The sequence below is a fragment of the Loxodonta africana genome, chromosome 18, assembly GCF_030014295.1.
Source record: "Loxodonta africana isolate mLoxAfr1 chromosome 18, mLoxAfr1.hap2, whole genome shotgun sequence".
NCBI lineage: Eukaryota > Metazoa > Chordata > Mammalia > Proboscidea > Elephantidae > Loxodonta > Loxodonta africana.
The window spans coordinates 60,985,008-61,009,704 of NC_087359.1; the positions used below are offsets into that span (position 1 = coordinate 60,985,008).

At 38.4% G+C, this 24,697-nt stretch overlaps 1 protein-coding gene across 2 annotated transcripts in view; it reads right to left on the reverse strand.

The window, feature by feature from the left end:
* Window positions 1–24,697, reverse strand: part of SSH2 (slingshot protein phosphatase 2) — a 266,689-nt gene that overhangs the window by 125,827 nt on the left and 116,165 nt on the right. For both annotated transcript variants that reach the window (XM_003416769.4, XM_010596471.3), the window contains one exon: window positions 10,282–10,325. In XM_003416769.4, coding sequence (XP_003416817.2) covers window positions 10,282–10,325 — 44 coding nt within the window. The remainder of the gene's footprint in view (window positions 1–10,281; window positions 10,326–24,697) is intronic.

Here is a 24,697-nt window from a genome sequence, read left to right on the forward strand (position 1 = left end):
TGCCAGCTATGTTTATTAATATATTCCTTCTGCCTCAGGATGGTGGAATAGTAGTGAGTCAGAGAGGCAAGTAGATGAGTTGTTGCTTAATAAATATTCATTGAATGAATGAACCAAGACGATTAGTACCTTTAAACAGGGTTTTCCAAGTGGCATCTAATACCTGTGACTTTAGGTAATCACCCTGGCTGAGTCAGATCTGAACTACTGATTCAGAGAGGGGAAGCTTCCATTTCTAATTCCATACTAATTTGTATTTACTGGTATCTGAAGTCTGACAATTTCTCTTCTGGCTTTTCCTCAGTAAGTGATCTTAATACTATATGACATAAGGGGTGTCGGTCATAGCATGGACTTAGAGAAGTTGAGCTGTGAGTTTTTGTAAAATTAAAATGTAATTTAGATAAATAATAGTGAAAGTACCATCACTCTACATCTTTGCCTGGTGCTTAATATTTGTTACAGCTTTCCTATACACTATTTTATTTGCTTTTTACAACAATTCTATTGGATAGATGGGCAGGCCTTATTCTAATCTTACAGATGACGAAACTGAACCTGGCATAATGAGAGATGGGACAGAATTAAAATCAGGTCTTTTTACTCTTAGTTCATTGCTCTTTCCCTCTATTATACTGCTGGACTGGATGTCCAGGTTTATCCTGATGACTCCTTTGTGTATATAAAACCAACACTGTAGACTTAGAGTCTACAAAACCAAAACCAAACCCAGTGCCGTCGAGTTGATTCCGACTCACAGCGACCCTATAGCACAGAGTAGAACTGCCCCAGAGTTTCCAAGGAGTGCCTGGCAGATTCGAACTGCCGCCCCTTTGGTTAGCAGCCGTAGCACTTAACCACTATGCCACCAGGGTTTCCATTGTACAGATAGGTTAGAAAATATTTTTATGCCTATAGTTTATCTATGTTTCTTGTTTAACCACAATTTGAAGGACAGCTGCTGCTTTGGGATAAATTTTCAGTTTTACCTGGGGAATCTTTTGTTTTTCAGAAACCCTGATCTCTAAGCACCTGATAAAAACACGGCAAACATTTTAAACTACCTTTTCTGAAGCCCAGTATTCTATAAGTAGTACTAATATTCAACATAGAAGTTTTGTTAAATGCTCTTTACCATCTCCACCAGATGGTTCACTCATCACTTTTTGAGATAATTAAATATCAATGTTGTCAGTGATATGAAGATACTGGCAATTTATGAGTTCACTTGGGTTATAATGAGACATCTTTCTGTAGTGAGCTATTTCCTTTAAAGTATGTTTAAGACATGAACATACACACAGGGGATACGTGTATTATTTTCAGGGTAAAAGAAATCATGTACATGAGTTTCCTAAAGTTTATACTGCATAAACCCACAAGGAGAAGGAAAAAAAAAAAAAAAAAAGCTTGACCTTGTATTGAACTCAGTAGTTCTGAATGACATGTTCATAAAAAACCTTTTCTAATAGCCTCTTCTCATTTCATCCAAGACAAATAACTTGTGGTGAACAAGAAGGAAAGTATATTAACTTTATTAAGTTTTTATGTTCCCTGAAACTTCCTGGAGGAAGATGAGATTCTAATTTGGGGTTTGGGAGGATGGGCCAATCTTTGGTTCTGATTTGTAGGTTACTTTTTGGGAGAAGGTAACAGCACTATAAAAAGTTAATCATCAGGTCATGAATTACCTTTAAAGCTGTAAGGTGCCTGATGCTGCACAAGCCTCCCTAGTTTCAACTCATGCACTTCTCACTCATTATACTCAGTAATTTAATCATTAGGTAATGTGCACCTATGAAGTGCCAAGCCATGGCCTGGACCTCGGGAATATAAAAATAAGAAATGCATGGGAGACAGCAGCTTAGGGGGGAGACAGACAAGAGTCTAGCCTTTCTTCAAGAGAGATCTGTGAATTATTATGAATTTTTCATTGCTAATCTTACTTACCAGACTCCTGCAAAAATCAACACAGTTTGAGAGTAGAATAGCAAATTCACTAAAACATTTTTATCAATGAATGTAGTTTTATTCTGTGAATATGCCTTTCTTTTTTTGATATATGGTTATCTTCTATTTGTAAATTCTGATTTTTTGTTGTTGTTGATGGAAAGAAAAGAAAATCCTTAATATATAACGACTCTCCCATCCTAGATGAGTAACCCTCGTGGTGAAGTGGTTAAGAGCTTGGATACTAACTAAAAGGTTGAAAATTTAAATCCACCAGCTGCTTCTTAGAAACCCTACGGGGCAGTTATACTCTGTCCTATAGGGTCACTACGAGTAGGAATCAACTCCATGGCAATGGGTTTGATTTTTTTGTGTGTGTCATAGATGTATGCATTCAAACTCCTTCCCTGGGTTTCCTTGGCTGCACTGCTTTGTCTGAAGGGTAGGGCTTTATCCTGAGACAATACCACTTGATGGTTTTGTTAAGTCGGTAAAGGCAGTGCCAACACAAGTCATCGGTACTCTCTCCCTGCCCCTGAGTTGTGCACAATTCAGCTTGGTTTTAATTTTAAACATAATCTGGAAAAAGTTCTTTAAATGCCTCAGAAACTCTATGGTGGAGGGGAAGAGAGTAGGCCTCACAGGAGTTTGGGTCATGAGCAGCTGCTAGAAGCAGGCTCTCGTTAGTAGAATCCACACGTCGGCCTCTATAAACTCCTCCCTGCAGCAGCCTGGCACAGTTTTCAAGGCTCACCCGTGTTATAACATATATTAGAACTTCATTCCTTTTACAGCTGAATAATATTCCACTCTAGGTATATATCACATAAGTCAAATAAGCCAGAAACAAAAGAAACCATAGTGTATGATCCCACTCACGTGAGGTATTTAGAACAGGAATATTCACAGAGACAGAAAGTAGAACAGAAGTTACCAGGGGCCAGGACAAAACCAAAACCAAATCAGCTTCTGTCCGATCAATTCCAACTCATGGTGACCTCACGTGTTTTAGGTTTTCAGTTGCTGTGAACTTTCGGAAGTAGATTGCCAGGCCTTTCAGAGGGAATGGGTAGTGGGGAGTTATTGTTTTAATGAATAGAGGTTCCGTTTGGGATAATAAAAAAAGACCTGGAAATGGACAGTAATGATGGTTATACAACACTGTGAATGTATTTAATGCCACTGAATTGTACACTTGGGAGTGGTTAAAATGACGAAGTTTATGTATATTTTACCACAATGAAAAAATTTTAAAATGCTTTTCATGGTTAAAAAAAAAAAAAAAACAAGAAAAAAGAGGAAAAGCCACAATCCCACAGCTGCCCACGTCCTACTTCCCTTGTTGTGGAGGAATTCTCCCTCAGACCTTTTCAGTCTGGAATATGAAATTTCTGCTTAACACGGACCTTGGTAATGGGACTGAGGATGCAGCTGGAAATAAAGTATCATAACTCTCATTTCCAGGATGCATTCCTTAAGAGTCTATACTCACAAGTCACGTAGCTAAGAGGATTTCATTACTGCTAAATAGTCAGCAGTGATAAGTATTTGACAGTTCATTAGACTTTGGGCTTTTATAATACAGGAAAACAACTTTTCTAAAAGTTTAGCAAGTCAAGGATGGAGGGAAAATTTATTTTATTTTTGTTTTTGCTTACTCCATGAAGAGTAACATCTGAAAAGAAGGAAAAATTATTCACTTAGCTTTTAAAAGATGAAACCTAATTTCATTATGACTACGATAATAGGAGTTACTTTCAGATTACAGAATATGCCAAAACCAAAAAAAAAATCCAAACCCGTTGCTATCGAGTTGATTCCGACTCAGAGAGAGTCTATGAACACATTCTTCAGAGAGAAAAAGTACTTCAGTGAAATGAAAATTCTTACTGCTGGCAAGTGGCCAGGGAAAGAGCCTTTAAAAGTGTGCACTTAGTATATCAAAGGGGCTACTCCATACAGTGGCAACAACTCAAGAGAGGATGAGTGGACGGCTCAATACATCCCCCTGGTGGCCACATCCAACTGTTTATCAACAACAGATAATTCTCTACTCTGGACAGGAAGATGTAACCTACCTACGTGGTGGGAGGTGCACAGTGAAGAGCAAAAGATGAACAGTTTCAATGTGATCAGTTAGAGCCAGTTTTTAATACATGGAAAGCTCTATTTTTGTAAAAACAAAACAAAACAAAAGCAAAACACTCCACAACATATCCTGTTATAAGCTCAATAAGTATTGGGCTCCTCCAGGAAATCTTAACCTCGTATTTCTATTTCTTAAAACAGAAAAGCAGGGCGATGGAGCATCCTGTCAACATCTTACTATCAAATGATTCAGGAAAAAAAGTTCTTTGCATGTCTTTCTCCTTAGTCTTCCAACTTTTCTGTAAGTTTGAGACTGTTTCCAAATTTTAAAAAAAGATTATAAAAAGATGAGGACTAAATTATCAGCTCGTATTTACAGTGGACCTTCCTCTTTCTCACTGTCTTTTTTTTAAGTACAATCTCAGATTCTCTAGATGAATATACTCTTTAACTAGAACATATATTGAGGCAGAAATACATTTGTCCTCTTTTCACAGCCAAAAAAAAAAAAAAAAATGGGCACCATTATGATACTTAATGCCATAGAAAAATTATTTCACCAAATAGGCTGAAATTAAAGGAAGATGAAGCCATATCTCAAAGGTAAAAAATACACAGAGCAAATACAAGAAAAAGAAAACTTGACAAGGTACCAAAGACAGAGATCTGGAGGTAAGATGTGGTCACAAATTGAATGAATTAGTAACACAATGCCATTGTGAAATTCTCTCTTACACAAGGACATGTCCTGATTCTGTTTTATTTCAACTGTCTTCAAGCCGTCTCCACTTGAATATTGCCCTGTTTCACATGCCCAAAAGTGAACTCTTTATGTCTTACCACACGAGTTCTCTTTCTCAAGTATATCATTTCTAGCATCAGTATCAACATTCTTCTATTCTCATTCACTCATCATTCATTCAACAAGCATTTACTGAGTGCCAAATACATGGTAATTGCAGTCCTTGCCTTCACACTACTCTCCGATGGTGAATGCCAACCACTGTGGTAAATGTTACGATGCCTACAGGAGCATATAGCAGGGGTGTCTAACTCAGACTGCAGGCCCCAGAGCTGCTTTCCGGAGGAGACAGTACCTGAGCTAAAATTTAAAGTTTGAATTTTTAGTAGGAATTAGGCTAAAAATGGGGAAAACTAAGGAAGGAACCTGTACAAAGGAACCAATATGCAAGAGACCTGTTCGGGGGAACTGGCTGGATCATAGAATTTAAGGGGGCTCTGATAAGAGATGAGGCTGGAAACATAGGCAGGGGTCAAAAAATGAAGGCTCTTGACTGACATGCTAAGAGTTTGAATTTTTACGCTGAAAGGGGCATAATGAGATCTATATTTTAGAAAGATTATTGATGGTATTATGGAGAATGAATCTTGGGGTGGAGGGAGAACGAGTCAGGTGGGGGATTTTGAGACCAGAGGCAGGGAGACCAGGCTCTTGTAATTCTTCAGGTAGGAATCTTCAAGTCTTTTCTCTCTTCCATATCATATATTCAAATCTATCCATAAGTCCATATTCCTTGGATTTGTCTTTTCCTTTCCATTGTCTCCACCTCTAGTCATTTGCCTAATTTATTCCAACAGCCTCCTCAGTAGTTTTCTTGCCTCCTCCCAAACTGCATTAACACTGCCAGGCTCTTTTCTGCCAGTCGTGCCATTCTTCTACATGAGGAGCTATCAAATCAAAACTCCTCTGTTTTTAAGAAACAGATAATTATCTTCTCACTGTCCCTGAATCACACCATATTCCAGACTTCTGAGGATATCCTTCCACTCTCTCTACCCTCCTATATTTGTAATGCTTTTCTTTTCTTCTGTTCTTCTACCTAAGTCACACTCATTCATCAAGACTCAGGTCTTACAAGAGATTTTCGGAGACTCCTCTGGCCCACATGACTCTCCCTCCATCCCCTGTGTGGCAAATTTTGTTTTCATTGCTAGGTTTGAAGTTCCTTGGAGAACAGACCATGTTTTCAAAGGTGAAGAGGAAGAATCTAGGCTTAAAAACACGAGAGATTTTGGGTTGAACGTGAAAAATAATTTCTTCACTTTCAGAGAAATTAAAAAAAAATTGGTGACAAAATTTTACATATATGATGTGTGTAAATAAATACACACACAGGTATATACGTGCACTATATATAAAATAGTATATCTTTATTTAAACACATATATTTATATTTATGTATACTTTTTTATACATATACATACATGTGTATATACACACACATATATATATAATATTTGTCACCAGTTTTGATATATAGCTTGAGTTGAGTGAGAAAAGTAAAATTTGTCCTGAATGACTTAAGCATCCTTTTTTTTTTTTTTAAACCAAAAGGACAATTTCTCCCCAATCATTGAAACAATATTACAGTACAATACAATGACTTGCTGACCCCAAAGCTGAGTCCCTAATAGTCACTCCTTTTCTCTTTATACAATTCTTAGGCTGGGTTTGGTACTCACAGGAATGGAAGGATTCTGCTATAATTAAAGTATTTCTTTTCTAAATTTAGATCCTAAAGGACTTTGTTTCCTACTATAAAGACTCAACTTAAAAAAAGACATCTCAGGACTTCACAGATTTATTTCAGTGGCATATTTTTCTTTTCTTCATTGATTATCTTACAATTTTATTATGTTGAACTACATGACATTGCCATTTATAAGTCAAAACACTGAATATTGGCATTTTATGTGGTTTAGTCTTATTGTTACCTTCCTGGCTGTTCCCTAGTCAGCAAAGCGTGTATGTCATCACACAAGAAGAAGGAGAGCTATGAGCTCATGAATATGCAACAGGAAGACTGGCACTGAATTTCACCTATTTTCACCAAAAAGTTAATAATACACAACCTGATTTTAAGTTCCGTAATCATGTTATCTTTTTATGTCTATCATCTGAGAAAGACAAAACATTGCCAGAATTTAAGTATCCGAAAAAGGATAGTGTGACATGAATACACTGGTTTTTAAAGATATCATATCAAAAACCAAACCAAACCTGTTGCCATTGAGTTGATTCTGACTCATAGCGACACTACAGGACAGAGGAGAACTACCCCACAGAGTCTCCAAGGAGCAGCTGGTAGATTCAAACTGCCGACCTTTTGGTTAGCAGCTGAGCTCTTAACCACTGCACCACCAGGACCCCAAAGGTATCATAGTTTAGGGTAATTATATTGAAAGATTAATTTAATTTATGACTTTTCCAATAAATGACATTTGGTTAAAGTAAGAGATTACTAATGCAATGCCTTTTTTATTACCTGGAACTGGTATCTAGTTTTAAAGATATGCTGTTTGCTATTCAAATTCCCTTCTACAAATCACATTTGAACCCACAAACTGACAAGATGAGTTCAGGCATGCTCAATGAAAAGACAGTAACTCAATGTTGGTTTACTGAATGGTAAATGATTGAGAAAGTGAGGACAATCTGTAAGCAGCCAAACCCACAAAAATCAACCTCTTACACACCATTTAGCTCCAAGGGGCATTCAATTGGCAGTAAAAGAAGTTTCTTTGCTTTGAGTCAGACTACAGCCATTAGATTTAGGAACAGCCTGGCAAACACACTGAATGTAAAATTTAAAACAGGCTATCAAGCCTTGTATTTTTTTAAAATGGGTACTACTAAGTTTTTCTTCACTTCTTATTTCTTTAAGTGATCCTTTTCCCGTAAATAGAAGAGGTCTAAAAAAACCCTCTGCTGGTCATATTAATGATTTACTGCCAGCAATTTTAAAAACAGGGGTCTTCGTGATAATGGCTTGACAATTGAGTGCTGTAAGAGAATAGTCTGAACTTGCCTCATCATTATGTAATGTTTTGAACAATTATTATTCCAATGGATGCCAAGTCAATAGGTAAAGCTTAAAATTAACTCAGAAATCTTTAAATTTGACCTATCAGAAATTTTAATAATTCTTTGGAATCCTTTTTTCATTCTAATGGGAATAAGGTTATGATGCCTCAAAAAATTCAGCTAAAATTTTCTTCTGGATTTCTATCTCTTAGCCCTACGGAAAAGAGTGACATTTCACTATCAGATCTTCCCTAAGAGGTGGTGAAAAATTAAGCTTTAAAGCCAAAATTCGTGTGATAACCAAGACAGCAAAAATGTAGCCAATAACCTCGGTTACTAATTAAACTGTATTAAGTTGTAATTTAAAGGAGAAAGCTATCTTGAGGGACACCTAGGTCAACTGGCATAACAGTTCATAAAGAAGATGTTCTACATCCTACTTTGGTGAGTAGCATCTGGGGTTGTAAAAGCTGGCAAGAGGCCATCTAAGATACAACTATTGGTCCCATCCCATCTGGAGCAAATAAGAATGAAGAAAACCAAAGACACAAAGAAAATACTAGCCCAAAGGCCTAAAGGACCACATGAACCACAGCCTCCACTCCAGCCTGAACTCAGAAAAACTAGATGGTGCCCAGCTACCACAACCGATTGCTCTAACAGGGATCATAATAGAGAGTATCAGACAGAGTGTGGAAGAAAAACGTGGAACAAAATTGAAATTCACACACACACACAAAAAGGCTCGAGTTACTGGCCTGACAGAGACTGGAGGGACCCCCGAGACAATGGCCCCTGGACACCCTGCCACTAAAGCCACTCCTAAAGCCCACTTTTCAGACAAAGATTAGACAGGTCTATAAAACAAACAATAACACACATGAGGAATGTTCAACCAAGTATATGATACCAAATGGGCAACTCCTGCTCAAAAGCAAGTCGAGAAGGTAAGAAAGGACAGGAAAACTGAAAGAATGGACATAGGGAACCCTGGGTGGAAAGGGGAGAGTGCTGTCACATTGCAGCGATTGCAACCAATGTCACAAAACAAATTTGTGTATAAATTGAATGAGAAACTAGCTTGTGCTGTAAACTTTCACACAAAGCACCATTAAAAAAAAAAAGGAGGGAGCTATAAATGAACAGGGGAGTCCTGGTGGCACAGTGGTTAAAAGTTTGGCTGCTAACCAAAAGGTCGGCAGTTTGAATCCACCAGCTGCTCCTTGGAAACCTTATGGGGAAGTTCTACTCTGTCCTATAGGGTCACCATGAGTTGGAATTGACTCGATGGCAATGGGTTTATACATCAATAGGAGTTCCTGGGTGATGCAAATGGTTAAGTGCTCAAATACCAGCTGAAAGGTTGGCAGTTAAAACCTACCCAGAGGTGGCCTGGGTCACAGTCTTGAAAACCCTAAGGAGCAGCTCTACTCTGCACACATGACATCACCATGAGTTGGAATCAACTTGATGGCCACTAACAACAACAACATACCATCAACGAATACCGAACAATCATTAAGGAGGCATTCCATTTAGCCAGCTTTTCCACAGTAAGCATGCTTTTTGTATTCTTCCTCTGAATCATCCAGAATAGCTCATTTCATTCGGTTCATAGGACAGAAGTTCGGTAACATTTGAATGACTATCTAGAACTTACTGTAACTGTTTCTTGTGGGAAGGGGTTGCTTTGAAAAAAACATTTAAAAGAGATAAGAGAAATGTTATTATACACCTCCTAGGTTTCTCCCATAATTGTATTCTTTTAAATGGCAGCAGGTATAACAACATACCCACTATTCCATGACAGGGAAAAAGAAATATCACTGTATTTTAAAGGATTGGGTAGGCTAGTCAGTATATATTTTGTATTTAGGAAATGAAATATTAACCAATCTGTAAAAATTGTCAAAATACATCAGATTGAGGGACAAACATAAGTACAAAACTGAAGACTAAAATGTTCTTCAGTTGATATTTTCCTAAACGGTAAGGAAAATTTGCTTATTACCCAAGATAGTTCTTGATCTAGGTCAAAACTGGACCAAATTGACCTTTGTGCATATTTTTAAAGCAATCCACCATTTTAAATTGAAAGGTTGGCAGTTTGAATCTACCCAGAGGTACCTTGGAAGAAAGACCAGGCGATCTACCATCAGCCACTGAAAACCCTATGCAGCACTATTATACTCTGATACGCATGAGGTTGCCATGAACTAGAATCGATACAATGGCAACTGTCTACCATTTTAAATCTTTCTGAGTCAGTAACTGGCTTCTTAAAGCAACCTCATTTTTGAGAGACCACTGGAGCATCTTGGAAAAAACAAGATAAGTTAAATCTGAGAAGACTGAAAAAGAATTAGAGAAAAAACTTTAACTACAGAAATGCAATAGGATATAATGAAGAAACATACCTCCTGGGCTGTGATCGGCATTCCTCCTCCCCACTGTCTGCCTCCTATATAGTCAAGAGAGAGAGAAAAATAATTTAAGATCTGAGGTCTCGTATCACAACACCAACAATGCAATTTTACTAAACTTTATGTGTGGGAATATCTCCTTTATGTTACTCGTTTGAACTAAATTCACTTCATAAAAAGTGACTTCAACCTACCCAGGAGGTTGATTTGTATCAACAGAACTTATTCCTGGAGGAAACATCAACAGTCCACAAACAAATTTTGTTAATAACAAAGTGCTCTTTTTTTAATCATTAAAAGAATTACCTCTGAAAGCCAACTGAACATATCACGTTATGTTACTGTTAAGCTACTTCAAATTCAAAATGAGTGAGCATTCTGACTACCACCAATAAATTTTATCAGGATGACCTATTAATGATTCTGATCCGCAGAGAACACCATAAACAATAAGCACCACTTCACGGAGTGCTCATGATCGAACCATCATCACTATCAGTGTAATGGCTACTACCACTTACAGAGCAGAACTCACATCGTGCTAGGCACTGTGCTAAACACTTAAAGTATATTATTAAGTACAGCTATTCTTTAAACTCAGAAGGTGGACGGTACCATATTTTTCACTGATTCCAACAGACATATAACTTAGGATAAATCTACAATCAATGTGAACGTGATAAACTAGCATTGAATCAGAATTTAATTGCAATATTTATTCTTAGTGATACATAAGATAATGTTGTTAGTTGCCTGTCGAGGAGGCTATGACTCATGGTGACCTTATGTATAAGAGAATGAAACATTGCCTAGTCCTGTGCCATCTTCACGATTGTTGGTATGTCTGAGTCAATTGTTGTGACTATTGTGTCAATCCATCTCCTTAAGGGTTTTCCTCATTTTCACTGACCCTCTACTATACCAAACATGATGTTCTTTTCTAGTAATTGGTTTTTCCTAATGATGTGCCCAAAGTAAGTGAGCGGAAGTCTCACCATTCTTGTTTCTAAGGAACATTCTGGTTGCATTTCTTCTAAGACTGATTTATTTATTTTTTGGCAGTCCATTATATATTCTTTGTCAACATTATAATTCAAATGTATCAACTCTTCTGTCTTCCTTTTTCATTGTCCAGTTTTCACATGCACATGAGGTGACTGAAAAGACCGCGGCTTGACATCTTTGCTTTTCAAAGCCTTAAAGAGGTCTTTTTGCAGCAGATTTGCCCAATGTAAATACATTGTTTGATTTCCTGACTGCTGTTTCCATGAACATTGATTGTTGATCCAAGCAGAATGAAATCACTGACAACTTCAGTTCTTTCTCCATTTATCATAATGTTGTTCATCAGTCCAGTTGTGAGGATTTTCAATTTTTTTAAATTATTTTTTATTGTGATTTAGATGAAAGTTTACAGAGGAAATTAGTTTCTCATTAGACAGTTAATACACAAATTGTTTTGTGACATTGGTTGCCAATGCCGTGATGTGTCAACACTCTCTCCTTCTCCACCCCAGGTTCCCTGTTTTAATTTGTTCAGTTTTCCGGACCTTTCCTACCTTCTCGTTTTTGCTTTGCAGCTGGTGTGCCCATTAGTCTCCTATACATGATTGAATTATGAAGCACGACCCTCATGTGTGTTACTGTTAGCCTTATAGACCTGTCTAGTCTTTGGCTGGAGGGTGAACATCAGGGGTGATTTCAGTACTGTGTTCAAAGGGTGTCTGGGGAGGATTTTCATTTTCTTCACATTCAGGAGTAATCCATACTGAAGGCTGTAGTCTTTGACTTTTGTCAGTAAGTGCCTCAAGTTGTCTTCATTTCTGGCAAGCAAGGTTGTGTCATCTGCATATCACAGGTTGTTAATGAGTCTTCCTCTAATCTTGGTGCTGTGTTCTTCTTCATATAGTCCAGCTTCACGGATTATGTATTCGGCATACAGACTGAACAAGCAAGGTGAAAAGATACAGCACTGCTGCAAACCTTTTCCAGTTGTTCTGTTTGAATGACTGCCTCTTGGTCCATTTACAAATTCCACCTGAGCACAATGAAATGTTCTGGAATTCCCATTCTTCACAACGTTATCCATAATTTGTTCTGATCCACACAGTCAAATGCCTTCACCTAGTCAATAAAACAAAGGTAAACATCTTTCTGGTATTCTCTGTTTTCGGCCAAGATTTGACATCTATAATGATATCCCTTGTTCCACATCCTCTTCTGAAACCAGCTTGAACTTCAGGCAGCTCCCTGTCGATACATGGCTGCAGTTGTTTTAAAATTATCTTCAGCAAAATTTTGCTAGCATGTGGTATTAATGATATTGCTTGATAATTTCTTCATTCCGTCTGATTGCCTTTCTCTGGAAAGGGCACAGATACGGATCTCTTCTAGTCGATTGGCTAGGTAGCTGTTTTCCAAATTTCCTGACATAGATGAGGAAGGGCTTCCAGTGTTGCATCTGTTTGTTCAAGCATCTCGATTGGTTTTCTGTCAATTTCTGGAACCTTGTTTTTTGCCAATGCCTTCACTGCTGCTTAAACTTCCTCCTTCAGTACCATTAGTTATTCATCATGTGCTATCTCCTGAAATGGTTGAACATTAACCAATTGCTTTTGGTACAGACATCAGCACACTTGCCTTTACATGTATTATAATTATTTAGAATCCAGTGTTTCCTTATAGTCCTCTTTCTCTTTTAAGGTAAAGTTTATATATGAATAAATGCACAAATCTTAAGTACACCATTCAATAAGTTTTAACAAATGAAATTACGAAAAACAACAGAGGAGAGCTAATTAATTAAATTACTAAATAAACGTTCGTTGGCTTTTTTATATTCTAACTTCCAGAGTACTGTTGTTAAATTTTTAATTTTGATTTGGTGAAAATATACACAGCAGAACATACACTCATTCATAAATTTCTGCATGTACAATTCAGTAACATTGGTTACATTCTTCATGTTGTGTCACTATTCTCACTATCTCTATCCATATTGTTTCACCACCATTGACTCGGACTCGCTACCCCCTAAACTTCTTATCTATGCCTTAGAGTTACTGTTGACAATTTGACTTTATATAGATAATTATTTAAAAGGGCATAATGCTCATGGCAAACTTTCTTTGCTGATTCAGCGAAACAGTTGTTTAGTTTAAAGATGACTTCAGGGGATAATTTAGGTTCATAGTTTGAAGATTTTCTCAGAGTGACAGATTTGAAGGTTCCTCCAGACTCAATAGGTCCAGTAACCTAATTCTGTAAAAATGTGAAGTTCTGTTTCACATTTACCAGCTTTCGATCGAAGAAATGCTAATTAATTAAATTACTAAACACGTTTGTTGGCTTTTCTACATTCTAATTTCCAGAGTCGTATTGTTAAATAGTTTTTATTTGAAGAGTGTAATTACTTATTGATGTCCTCAAGAAAAATTCGACCTAGGAAAAATTTGGGCAGAGACACTACATGTTCATTTAATTTCATGCATGCAAAAGCTAGATAATGAAAAGGGAAGGCAGAAGAAGAACTGATGCATTTGAATTGTGGAGTTGGCAAAGAATACTGAATATACTGTGGACTGCCATAAAAATGAACAAAATAAGAAAAAATACAACCAGAATACTTCTTAGAAGTGAGAATGGTGAGACTTTAGCTCACTTACTTTGGACATGTCATCAGGAAAGACCAATTGCCAGAAAAGGATATCATGCTTGGTAAATTAGAGGGTCAGTGAAAACGAGGGAAACCCTCAAAGAGATGGATTGACACAATAGTCACAACAATGGACTCAAACATATCAACAATCATGAAGAGGGCACAAGACAGGGCAACATTACGTTCTGTTATACATAGGGTGACAGCAACTAACAAGAGGGATGTACAAAATGATATACGGAAGCAACAGAGAAGGAAGTGACTAACTGGGGGATTGGGAAATACCTCACAGAAGTTAAATTTTGGGCTGGGTTTGAACTAGAGGGCTTTTATCAGATGAAAAGAAGAGAAAGTATTTCAGGCAGAAGGGCTAACAGAGAAAGGCAGAGAAGTAAGAAAGAGTCTGATACGTTTGAAGAATGGAGAGCAGTGTGGATTGCTGGAGCATCAGTGGGTTTAGATATAGGTGTTGGGCATTAAAACTATCAAGTAATATTGATTTTATGCATCTATAATGGTAGGAGTCTTAAGATAACAGTTGTATGGTCTGGAAAGGTGGTATGGATCATCCATTAACTGGATTTCAGATTATCCATCAGTCATCTCTGCCCTTGGAAATAAACTAATAGTGGGAGGTGTCTGTCAGACAGGAAAAAGGAATCTAGTAGTCTAAGAGTGGGTGTGATCTTTAAAACCAGAAGAGATAATAGTGTGCTTCTGGGTTTAAGAAAAAGCAGATGTAAAGTACACAAGATCAAGGAGGAAGTAAGGACTTTCACCATTCCTGCCACTTGGCTACTGGTAAGAGTAGCCTTAGCTGTTCTCCTAGAAACAGACAAAGAAGTTAGGGATAGAGCCAACTGTTTGGGTTGCTTCTTGCTTCATTAAAAAAACTACTAGTTAATTACATTTCGTGATTCTATGGGTCAGGGATTCAAGCAGGACTTAGCTGGATGATTCGGCTGTTCCACATGGTATCGTTGTAGGTCACTTAGTGGTATTCAACTAGCAGATGGGCTGGTCTGGAGAGACCAAGAAACTTCATGTCTGATGTCTTGACTTGGGTGGCTAGAAAGCTGAGCTCAGCTAGAAATGTCAACTGGAGTACCTACATGTGACCTCTACATATGCTTGGGACTCCTCAAAGTATGGTGGCCTAAGGGTTGGTCTTCTTGCACTGTGGCTCAGGGCTCCAAAAGGACAAGGTGAAAGTTACTAGTCTTCCTAAAGGCTAGGCTCAGAGCTTGCATAGTATCACGTCTACCATACTCTAGTGCTGGACTAAAGATTCAAAAGGGGTGAATTGGATTTCACCTTTCAGTGAGAGAAGTAGCAAAGAATTTTCAGCCATCTTTAATCAATCCTACCGACCCTGATGACTGTTGTTGTTGTTAGGTGCCGTCGAGGCAGTTCCAACTCATAGCGATGCTATGCACAACAGAACAAAACACTGCCCAGTCCTGCGCCATCCTTAACAATCGCTGCTATGCTTAAGCTCATTGTTGCAGCCACTGTGTCAATTGTTGAGGGTCCTCCTCTTTTCCACTGGCCCTGTACTTTGCCAGGCATGATATCCTTCTCCAGGGACTGATCCCTCCTGACAACATGTCCAAAGTATGTAAGACACAGTCTCGCCATTCTTGCTTCTAAGGAGGATTCTGGTTGTACTTCTTCCAAGACAGATTTGTTCGTTCTTTTGGCAGTCCACGGTATATTCAATATTCTTCGCCAACACCACAATTCAAAGGCGTCAATTCTTCTTCAGTCTTCCTTATTCACTGTCCAGCTTTCACATGCATGTGATGCGATTAAAAATACCATGGCTTGGGTCAGGCGCACCTTAGTCTTCAAGGTGACATCTTTGCTTTTCAACACTTTAAAGAGGTCCTCTGCAGCAGATTTACCCAATGCAATGTGTCTGTTGATTTCCTGACTGCTGCTTCCATGGCTGTTGATTGTGGATCCAAGTAAAATGAAATCCTTGACAACTTCAAACTTTTCTCTGTTTATCATGATATTGCTCACTGGTCCAGTTGTGAGGATTTTTGCTTTCTTTATGTTGAGATGCAATCCATACCGAAGGTGATGGTCTTTGATCTTCATTAGTAAGTACTTCAAGTCCTTTTCACTTTCAGCAAGCAAGGTTGTATCATCTGCATGATGCAGGTTGTTAATGAGTCTTCTTCCAATGCTGATGTCCCGTTCTTCCTTGTATAGTCCAGCGTCTTGGATTATTTGCTCAGCATACAGATTGAATAGGTATGGTGAAAGGATACAACCCTGACGCACACCTTTCCTGACTTTAAACCAATCAGTATCCCCTTGTTCTGTCCGAACAACTGCCTCTTGATCTATGTAAAGGTTCCTCATGAGCACAATTAGGTGTTCTGGAATTCCCATTCTTCACAGTGTTATCCATAGTTTGTTATGATCCACACAGTCGAATGCCTTTGCATAGTCAATAAAACATAGGTAAACATCCTTCTGGTATTCTCTGCTTTCAGCCAGGATCCATCTGACATTAGCAATGCTATCCCTGGTTCCACGTCCTCTTCTGAAACCGGCCTGAATTTCTGGCAGTTCCCTGTCGATATACTGCTGCAGGTGCTTTTAAATGATCTTCGCAAAATTTTGCTTGCGTGTGATATTAATGATATCGTTCTATAATTTCCACATTTGGTTGGATCACCTTTCTTGGTAATAGGCATAAATATGGATCTCTTCCAGTCAGTTGGCCAGGAAGCTGTCTTCCATATCTCTTGGCATAGACGAGTGAGCACCTCCAGAGCTGTATCAACTGATATTCCATCAATTCCTGGACCCTTGTTTTTCGCCAATTCCTTCAGAGCAGCTTGGACTTCTTCCTTTGGTACCATCGGTTCCTGATGATATGCTACCTCTCGAAATGGTTGAACATCGACTAATTCTTTTTGGTATAATGACTCTGTGTGTTCCTTCCATCTTCTTTTGATGCTTCCTGTGTCGTTTAATATTTTCCCCATAGACTCCTTCACTATTGCAACTCGAGGCTTGAATTTTTTCTTCAGTTCTTTCAGCTTGAGAAATGCCTAGTGTGTTCTTCCCTTTTGGTTTTCTATCTCCAGCTCTTTGCACATATCATTATAATACTTTGTCTTCTCGAGATGTCCTTTGAAATTCTTCTGTTCAGTTCTTTTACTTCATCAATTCTTCCTTTTACTTTAGCTGCTTGATGCTCAAGAGCAAGTTTCAGAGTCTCCACTGACATCCATCTTGGTCTTTTCTTTCTTTCCTGTCTTTTCAGTGACCTCTTGCTTTCTTCATGGATGATGTCCTTGATGTCATTCCACAACTCGTCTGGTCTTCGGTCACTAGTGTTCAATGCGTCAAATCTATTCTTGAGATGGCCTCTAAATTCAGGTGGGATGTACTCAAGGTCATATTTTGGCTCTCATGGACTTGCTCTGATTTTCTTCAGTTTCAGCTTGAACTTGCATATGAGCAATTGATGGTCTGTTCCACAGTCGGCCCCTGGCCTTCTTCTGACTGATGATATCGAGCTTTTCCATTGTCTCTTTCCACAGATGTAGTCAATTTGATTCCTGTGTGTTCCATCTGATGAGGTCCATGTGTATAGTCGCCGTTTATGTTGGTGAAACAAGGTATTTGCAATGAAGAAGTCGCTGGTCTTGCAAAATTCTATCATTCGATCGAAATGCAAAACTTGGAAACGAAGGATCGGTAGTTGGAAAATATGGCTTGGTGATAGAAACAGACAAATGAACAGGACAGAAAAAAGCCTGTCAATGATAGGAGTAGAATTTCCAAAGGCTAGCTATAGAGATATCTAGAAGGCAAAGAAAGTGACTCTTAAGTCAGCACAACATGGACTGAAGGCCATGGGGATAATTTTATAGGCTAGTGTTTTTTAGTGTCTATTGGGAAGTGTGCTTCTCATTTGGAAGGCTGGGGACCAGAAAGAGCCTGTTAAGTGTGCAGTGCAGACATATAGTACATTTCGGGACCAAAGTGAATAACCTTGGCACTCATACCACATGGGAGGCTGGTTTGGAAGAGGCTCGGATCTCATCAAATCAGCAGTTACGATATAATCTGGTATTGTTTTAAAGTCTAACTTAGATTGAGATGCATAGTATTAGCTGGGATCAGGAAGACAAAATAATAAGAGATTCATCCCAGTCATAGTTTATAGAGATATAACATGCATTAAAGTAAAATAAGGAAGCCAGAGTATCATACAATGCTTATAAACAAAATCAATATGACAGGGTTTAAGAAGCCCTAAATAAACTTCCTTGACTGTGATTTCAAAGCAATAGAAAACCTCCATGAGATACCCACTATTTCTCAAGTGTTTCCTTTAAACTCGTTTATAATACAAATATGTATGAATCACCATTGGGATGGTCAACGAGCTACTTCCTCAGTGATGAGGAAGCCAGATTGATTAGAATTTTGCTGAAAAAACCCTGTTTCTCAAGAACACCAAGTCCTTGGCCAACAGCTCATTTAAGCGGCAAAGTAGTCCAGTCAATGCCCAACAGAAAACCTGAGCTCTGGGTGTGGAGCTCTCACTGGATGTCTTCTGTCTACAATCCTTACTCCACGTAAAGATTATTTAACATGTGTACCTAACTCATCTACTTGTGATAATTTTGGAGTTGTTACATGGTCTTTTCTATCACCAGAGATCCAGCTTCTTGAGGCTATTTGGTCTTAAATGGCAATGAGTTTTATTGTGTTTTGAACCTGTCACACCTGACCAGTTGAGATATGACAATATAGAAATCTTGCAAGTCACTGGTTTTTTAACTCTGGTTCCCTTCTAGAAATTTTTTAGTAACAAAAATCTCCAGTCCTCACACCTGCAGATTTTTATTCCTTAGCTCTGAGGTAGGGCCAATGTTGTGTTGGAGCTAACAGAGGCTCACAAGAGTCAATTGTTAAATTTTTAGGAATTTTGTGAGACTCATATTGGTAGCTTGAAATTGGCCATGGTGGGAATATTTTCCAAGGAAATCAGCAAATGCTACAAATCAGAAACCCCTACCTCCACCCCACCAGAGAACAAGTTTTTAAATTATTTACCAGCACATCACAGGGTGGGGACCAGGAATCTGTACATTTAGAATGCCACTGAGAACTGATGAGCAGTTAAGGCTGAAAACCTTTTTCTTAAAGGTTTGGAGAAACAACATCAAAAAGACCAGGGTATATATAATTAGAACCCCTTCAAGTTTTTTCAAGGTAACTGTGCAAGGTACCAGGGAGATCAATGTAATGGTGGGAACTCAGCTCTCCAAAACAACCTATTATCTCCCTTCCTAGAGTGTAAACTCTGTAAGGGCAGGACTATGTTTGCATAGTGCCACACAAACAGAAGATACTCAGTAGATATTAAATGAATTAGTATTGTGCAAGGTGGAGCCCTGCTGGCGTAGTGATTAAAGCTCTTGGCTGCTAAGTGAAAGGTCAGCAGTTCGAAACCACCAGAGACTCTGCTGGAGAAAGATGCGGCACTTTGCTTCTATAAAGATTTACAGTCTTGGAAACTCTATGGGGCAGTTCTACTCTGTCGTAAAAGGTGGCTATGAGTTGGAATCGACTTGACGGCAGTGGGCTTGGCTTGGGTTGGGGACCCAAGGTATCATAACCCGTAAGTGGCAAAACTAGGAATAAACTCTATACTAATTTCACTATATCATGTGCCTCATCTTCATTAATTTATTAGTCATATCCTTGGTTTGTCAATTCAAGATGAGTGCTCAAATTTGGGGCAGAGAACAAGCAGCACAGCATCCATCATAAGATAATGAGAAGACTTTGCCTCTGTGTCATTCTCTGGTTCTCCATAATTTAATGTCTTTTCATGACTATTATCTCATTTGAACCACTCTGGGATGAATGCAGAGAAGGTATCAATTAGAGCCTTAATTTTCAACTGAAGAAACTGCCTCATGGAAGGGAGACAATTTGCTCAAAGTGACCGAAAAGTAAGCAGTGGAATCAGGATTCTGCCTGGTAAGGTCGAGAACACCTTCTGCCACAGCAAGCTACTCCTCTTGTATTAAAGGACTACCTCCAGGTACACTGATAGGGGCCCGGTCCTAAGACTCTATCTTTGAGCTACTTCCCTATCCAGGTTCTGTTCCCCTCTGTTCAGGTGAAATTCCAGATGCCATTCTTTGAAGACCCCATGCTTGGTCCATTTTCTTCATTGTAACCTGAATCCTCAATATGGACATATCCAGGCGGCCTATGTTCAGCCGGGACATAGGGGTACAGCTTTACTAATTGTTAAAATATTGAAATACTTCCATACTGGTTGTAAATAGTGGCTGCCTAGAGTCCCTCTGAATGTTTCATGATCCAGCCTTGTCATCAAGGTGATGCCTGGCACAGCAAGAGGACCTCTAGGTCCTGCTCTCATCTATTCTGTGCCATACTGGTTGTTAAAGATTTTGAATATCACCTCTACCTATAGGCACATCATTTCTGTTCTCTAAACTTCGGTTTAAAATTCTCTATTCTGACCTTAGCCTCACCCTGGGCATGGTGCCTGCATGCCCTTTTTGCCTATATCATCCATTCACCTGTTTGTGTGTCCTGCAAATAACTACACCCCAATAGCTTAGCTTAGAATTTAAACTATAAAATATACTGATAACATCCAGGGGAGACTAAATAAAACATGCTTTTGATATATATTTTAATATTACATGTTCTAATTGGTTCATGGATATAAAGAATTAGGTTAGGACCAACCAAAGTCACAAACTGAAACATTATTCAGAAATAAGGCCAAAGAACACATATTACCTCCAAATACTACTAAACTAACAGCATGATCTTCTCAAGCTTTCTAAAATCATTTTCAAACTAACAAGGAGGGAAATACAGTTAATGGCTCTGATTTAAAAAACTAGAATATTTAAACCATAGGTATGTTGCCAAGACAGGGTTTTCATTAGGGGGAAATAAATTGCTATTATATTAATATTTGTATTTAAACCTAGACAGTTACCTTTTCAGCCATTAGCAGGGAAGAAGATAGAGTCAGGATACTGGATATCTATCTTTGAGTAGTAAATAATCAACACATTCACTGAGAGCTGCTAGAGTCCATGAGGGACACAAAGAAGTGTGAGACAGTACCATACTCAAGGCATTTATCTGCCTTGTTAAATTTGGAAACTTGATATAAAAATTACAATGTAAGCGAGTGGTACAAGAAGTACATGTCACAGGAATTCAGAAGAGAATTATCACTGTGTTCACTGTATTCACTGTTCTCTGTTCACAGAAACAAGGGAGCTTTAAGTCTAGACTTGAAGGAAGAGTAAGATCTGAAAAGGCAGAGATCAACAGGGCATTTGAGACGTGAGCAAAAGGGAAGAAGAGCAGAAACACATTTGACACACTGGGGTTGCAGTGAGCTGGATCAGCTGAGTTGAAACCCAAAGCTTGCCTTGATGTAAGCTACAAAGGTAAGTTGTAGGGGTCAGGGGCCTGGAGTGACAGGAGCCTAGACCTGATCCTACAGGGAAGCTAGGGAACGTCTTTACCAGCATCTCAGAAAATAGAATGAAATTATAAGTATGTTGCTTTGGTGTCAATAACAAATTCTGTAAAGGGCCAGAGGCTAAAATTTGGAAAGCCCATGAAGAAAAATTAGGTACCTTTTCCTAAAAACACCATCCCTTTTGTCTTGGAGGGAAGAAACTAGCTAATTTAAACACAGCTGTCCACTAGAGGGCAGACAAATCCAAGCTTATCCTATTGAACTGGAGAAAGCAGTTCATCCACAGAACAGACCAGGAGAAAACATCTGTCGCTGTTTTTTAAAGATCACCTTCAGTGCCTTCGCCTTGGACAGAACTTTTAGCTAGCAGATGAATCTTTCACAGAATATCCTTCTGTAGCATAAAATGCTTCTTAATTGAGCAAAAGTGACCCGTTGAGAAGTTATACTTTGGGAAGGAATCTGGCTTAGCTGACAGCCGCATGTGTTTATACATGGCAAGCATGCCTGGAATGCCAACAGCAGCACTCATCACTGGCTACCTTACCTCAATCTTCCCCACCCATCTCAGGCACATCCTAACTACCATCCAGTGACTAATAATATGTACAATATCTGGACCATGATTTCAATCTGGGTTCTCCTTTGGTCAACTGAGGAAGTGCTTGGTCTTAAGGACTCATATCCCTTTAGTCAGAGATGAAGTAAGGCCAGACCAGACAAAGGTGCTGAGATGTACCTGAGATGCGGTGGTGGGGAGGGCTGTCAGTGGGAGCCCTCAGGTCTCACTAACTAGGCCACAGCATGAGTAAAATAGCACCTAAGTAAAGGGGCTGAGAATTCCATCAAACTTTTTAGAGGCTAATGCTAGATTTTGCAAAATACTATAAATGCTTTTTTTTCTGCTTTTATCTCTTGCCAAATGTCTGTCAGTAAAGGTGCAAAGGCAATGCTGTTTGGGAGGCTGCCTTTCTGCCATTAGCTAGCAGTAGGTTTCCTCCACTCCTGCTCAATGACAGTATTTTTCTTTCTCCTACATCTTGGAAATGATGCCATTTAGTTTTAGATATTAGGTACTTCAACTGTAGATAAATTCTGTTATACTGATATTCTTGCAATATCTCCAACAAGCTATGCCATCTCGTCTCTTAGACTTTGCTATATTGCTCCCTCAGCCTAGAATACTCTTTATCCCTCCTCCTTTGCTTGCCTGGAAACCCTGATGGTGTAGCAGTTAAGTGCGAAGGCTGCTAGCCAGAAGGTTGGCAGTTCGAATCCACGAGGCGCTCCTTGGAAACTCTATGGGGCAGTTCTACTTTGTCCTATAGGATTGCTATGAGTCGGAATCCACTTGACAGCAGTGGGCTTGGTTGGTTTTGCTTGCCTACTTCACCCTTCGGATTGTGGCTTAGGTGCCTCTTTCTCCAGATGCCTCTAAGATTAAGTTCCATGCTCTTTCCAGGTACACTCCTAACTCCCTCTACAGGTCTCCAGTGTAGTCATTCTCACGCTGCCTGTTTACTTGTTGGTCTCCCATTCCATACAAGCCTGAAGGCAGGAACTGTGTCTTAATCACTGTTGTATCCCCAGCATCCTGCAAAGCTCAATATTTGTCGAATGAACGATTAGAGTAAAGGAAAGGCCAAGCATGGCGGCATAGATACTTCAGCCAATGTGTTCCATTTTCTATGTTATAGACTCAGTCTTCATGCATTATTTACTATATATGATTCAAATACAAAAGGCAGTCATTCCTACATAAGACTATTCATAGCCATACCCACCCCACATTTTCACAAGAGCAATCATTTTAAAGACTTAAACAACACAACTCTGATAGAAAGATAGATAAATAGTCATAAATTAGTAAACTAACTCATCATCCTCTTCTTTTAGGAGTGGTTCTGTTTATTTTATCTTAGATAGTCATATCTAGGAACTTTTTTCTTTATAGTTTCTCTTCTTTTACTTGAAATAAGTTTCCTTTAAAAATTAGCTCATTAATCCACCTATAATTTGTTGTGGTATTCTGTTTAAGATAGAGGTATCTAACATTTATTTTTCCCCCAGTAGTTAATCAAATACCTCAGCACTATCCGGTTATTGACCCATTTCCCCCCACTAACTTAAAATTCCACCTTAATCACAATTAATCACAATTAAGGTGGAATTTTAAGTTAGTGGGGGGAAATGGGTCAATAACCGGATAGTGCTGAGGTATTCTGACTAGCACCACATTATCGATCGTTATTGGCTTCTAATAGTTTTTGGTGTTGGACTATGAAGGTCTTATCCTTTTAATTTTTTGAACTTATTGCTCAATTTTATCCACTTGCTCTTCCAAATGAACTTCAGAATAACTTCGTCAGCTTCCCCCCCCCCTAAAAATCCTTTAGAATTTTGACTGAATTGCATTAGATTTTGGAAATTAATTTCGGGGGAGAAATGATACCTTTTCCATATTGATTTTTCTCATTCAGACACATAGGCTGTCTGACCATTTATGTAAGTTTTCTCTTTTACCATCAATAAAAACATTGTAGTTTAAAAAAATTTCAGTCCTGAGATTTGTTACATGCGTGCCTAGATATTTTATCTGTTGTTATTGTGCATGAGATTTTTTTTACACTGTATTTTGAACTGGTTATTGCTGGCAAAATAGAAAAGCTATTAACTTTTATATACTTATTTTGATATCAGCTCATTTATTAAAGTTTAAAAAACACATTCTTATAATATTTCATTTGACAATACCACTCTCTTGAAAGAGTAAAAATGTAAAGCCATTCATCAAAATAAGGTGAACAAGTGTTTCCACTTACAAATAAGAAATACTTATAAATGGAATATGAAGCAGTTTTATGTATATTTTACAACCTAATTCTCAAAGAATTTGTATAATCTCAAGTATAAAATACTTAAAGAATTTTATTTTCCATCAAAACGATGTTAACTTACATTTAAATGTGTTTATAATTTTTTTAATGAAAAAAGGAAATTACATATATTCGACATAAGCACTACTGTCAGGGAGAGAGTAGCAATATCTATCTACCTCCAGTCCTTGCAGAAAATAAAAAGGTAAAAAGACTCACTACGCTGTGAACTCTCTGAAGGCAGGGGCTGTGTCTTTTTTGTCTTTATATTCCAATACCTTGCACATAAAACCAAAAAAACCAAACCCATTGCCATCGGGTTGATTTTGACTCATAGTGACCCTATAGGACAGA